This window comes from Eschscholzia californica, unplaced genomic scaffold, assembly GCF_041429995.1.
Source record: "Eschscholzia californica isolate CP2 unplaced genomic scaffold, dmEscCali1.0.p SCAF_4, whole genome shotgun sequence".
In the NCBI taxonomy this organism is placed as follows: Eukaryota; Viridiplantae; Streptophyta; class Magnoliopsida; order Ranunculales; family Papaveraceae; genus Eschscholzia; species Eschscholzia californica.
Window position 1 is genome coordinate 30,500,104 of NW_028238461.1, and position 2,571 is coordinate 30,502,674.

At 42.9% G+C, this 2,571-nt stretch overlaps 1 protein-coding gene across 1 annotated transcript; it reads right to left on the minus strand.

Moving 5' to 3' along the window:
- Nucleotides 1–1,127: 1,127 nt before the first annotated feature.
- On the minus strand, nucleotides 1,128–1,901 carry LOC147544106 (uncharacterized). Its single transcript, XM_086635622.1, has one exon. The coding sequence runs from the start codon at nucleotides 1,899–1,901 to the stop codon at nucleotides 1,128–1,130; it is 774 nt and encodes a 257-aa protein (XP_086491748.1).
- Nucleotides 1,902–2,571: the final 670 nt, after the last annotated feature.

Sequence of the window (2,571 nt, forward strand, 5' to 3'; positions counted from 1 at the left end):
AGGACTGCTCCTTAGGGCCCTCAGTTGTTGTCGTAGCTACAAAGGCTATCCTGTCCCTGGTCGTGGCTTTCGCTTAGCAGGGCTGTTTAAATTAGGGCTATCCTGTCCATTCAATAGTATCATAGGCTTTATGAAGGTCAATTTTATAGGCACACCTAGGAGGTCCAAAGGACTTATGATAGTCCCTAGTCAACTCATGAGCAAGAAGGATATTGTCCTGTATACTCCTACCAGAAATGAAAGCTGATGGACAAGGGCTAATAAGTTTGAAAATACAATCCTTCATTCTCAAGGTCAGAATCTTAGTAATGCACTTATAGACAACATTACAACATGAAATAGGCCTGTAATCACTAACTTTAGAAGCATTAGAAGACTTAGGAATTAAAGTCACAAGAGTAGAGTTTACCTCCTTCAAAAGCTTGCCTGAAGTAAAGAATCTGAGCACAGCCTCTGCAAAGTCATTTTCAACAATGTCCCAACAAAACTTGAAGAAAAGAGCAGTGAACCCATCAGAACCAGGAGCTTTATCTGAGCCAATGGTTGCAAGAGCATGAACCACCTCATCCCTAGTCACCTTCCTAACTAGCATATCAGAATCAAAATCAGACACAGACCCCTCAAACTCCATCCCATCCAACAATTCAGGCACTTCCTTAGGATACTCAGACACCCAAACATCTGCTGAAAGAACCTAACACATTCATCAGCCACTAAGGAGGAGCCCACCACCTTTTGGTTCAGATTATTGTACACAAAGGAAATACTATTCCTAGACCTCCTTTCCTTCAAGGAGGCATGGAAAAACTTGGTATTACTGTCCCCCAAATCAATCCTCTGAACTCTTGATTTCTGCCTCATAATGGACTCTTCCATCCTAGCCTTCTTGGAGAAATCAGCAACAGCTGCCCTCTCTTCTACTCTGAGCTCCTCCAATGAGGGATTCAAAAGCAACTTGGATTGACATTCATCCATTCTTCTTCTAGCCAGAGCCACTTGATCAGAAACCCCACTAAACTTCTCCTTTTGCCAACACTTAAGAGCAGCTTTAACTCTCTATAGTTTGCAAACCAATCTAAACATTGGATTCCCAGTAATTTCCACATTCCAAGCCGACTTGACAAACTCTAGAAAATCAGCTTCCTCTGTCCAGCAGTTAAAGAACTTAAAGGCCTAGGTCCAATCTTCTCCTTCTCAAAAAGAGAAACCACACAAGAAGAGTGGTCAGAGACCCCAGGATTCAGAAATTCACCCTTAGCATTGGTAAACTCCTGACTCCATTCAATATTCACCAAGGCTCTATCCAACTTTTCAGAGATACACCTATTCCCACTTTGAGAATTAGTCCAAGTGAAGAAATTTCCTGAAAAAGGACAATCAAACAAATTAGCATCCTCCACACAGTCAACAAACTCCTTTAAGCCACTATGATGGAGCACAACACCCCCAGCCTTTTCCTCCACCTTAAGTACACAGTTAAAGTCACCCATCACCAACCAAGGTACATTAAAAATACTAGCCACTCTCTCCAGTTCACTCCAAAGAGCTCTCCTCTCCATGGCTACATTCCTAGCATATACACAAGAGAGCAGGAAAGATCTCCCATCCTTCAACAGAACATTAGAAGTAACCACCTGGTCAGTCTTAGCACAAATGCTAATGGACAGTTGGCTAGCATCCCAAAGCATCCAAACTCTACCCAATCTATAACAACAATAGTTATTCTCCCACTCCCAAGTAGGCATAAGCAAATGCTTAACCTTCTCCTTATTAGCAAATTCCACTCTAGTTTCCAAAACAGCACATAAACTCAACCCATTACTCCTAATAAACTTCACTACCCACTTCCTTCTGAGGGAGTCATTAAGACCCCTCACATTCCAAAATCCTACACTAATCATGTAAAATTCTGATAGGTCCTCTCCTACCTCCAGGCATCCCTTGGCCCCCAACAACTCCCTTACCAAACAGTGCTACCTTATTAGCAACACTATCAGAGACAACCTTATCTACTACTTCCAATTTGTCACTCCTGCACCATTAGTACCAAAATTTTCCTTCCCATCTTCATCCACCACACACTGCCTCTTAGAAGCTTTCACATGTCCTCCATCTTCTAAGGGAGTAAACACGTAAGGTCTTCTAGTACCCTCTTTCTTAATATGCTTCTTGGACCTGACCTCAGTCCAGCCATCACTCTCCATCATCCCCTCTGGCAAGCCAGCAGATGATGATGAAGCCTCTCCAATAGCACTTTTTGCAGGAGAAATCGGTAGTTTCTCCTGAGCACAAGTGGTATTAATGAAAGAGGAACCCTTAGCAGGGGAAACCTCATAAGATTTCAAACCCTGAGCTCGGGCAATCACTAGGGCTGAACTCTGCTCTTTAGGAATAGCAGTAGTAGCATCCATCTCAACATCAGAACTCACTGGAGCATTTGGTCGAACAGGTTCCTTACACCTCCCATGAGCATGACCAAATGAACCACAATTTGAACACTTAAGAGGCCTCCAAGAGTATTCAACACTAACCTCAAATTCCCTCTCCCCCTTCACCATAAAAGAGAGAGTA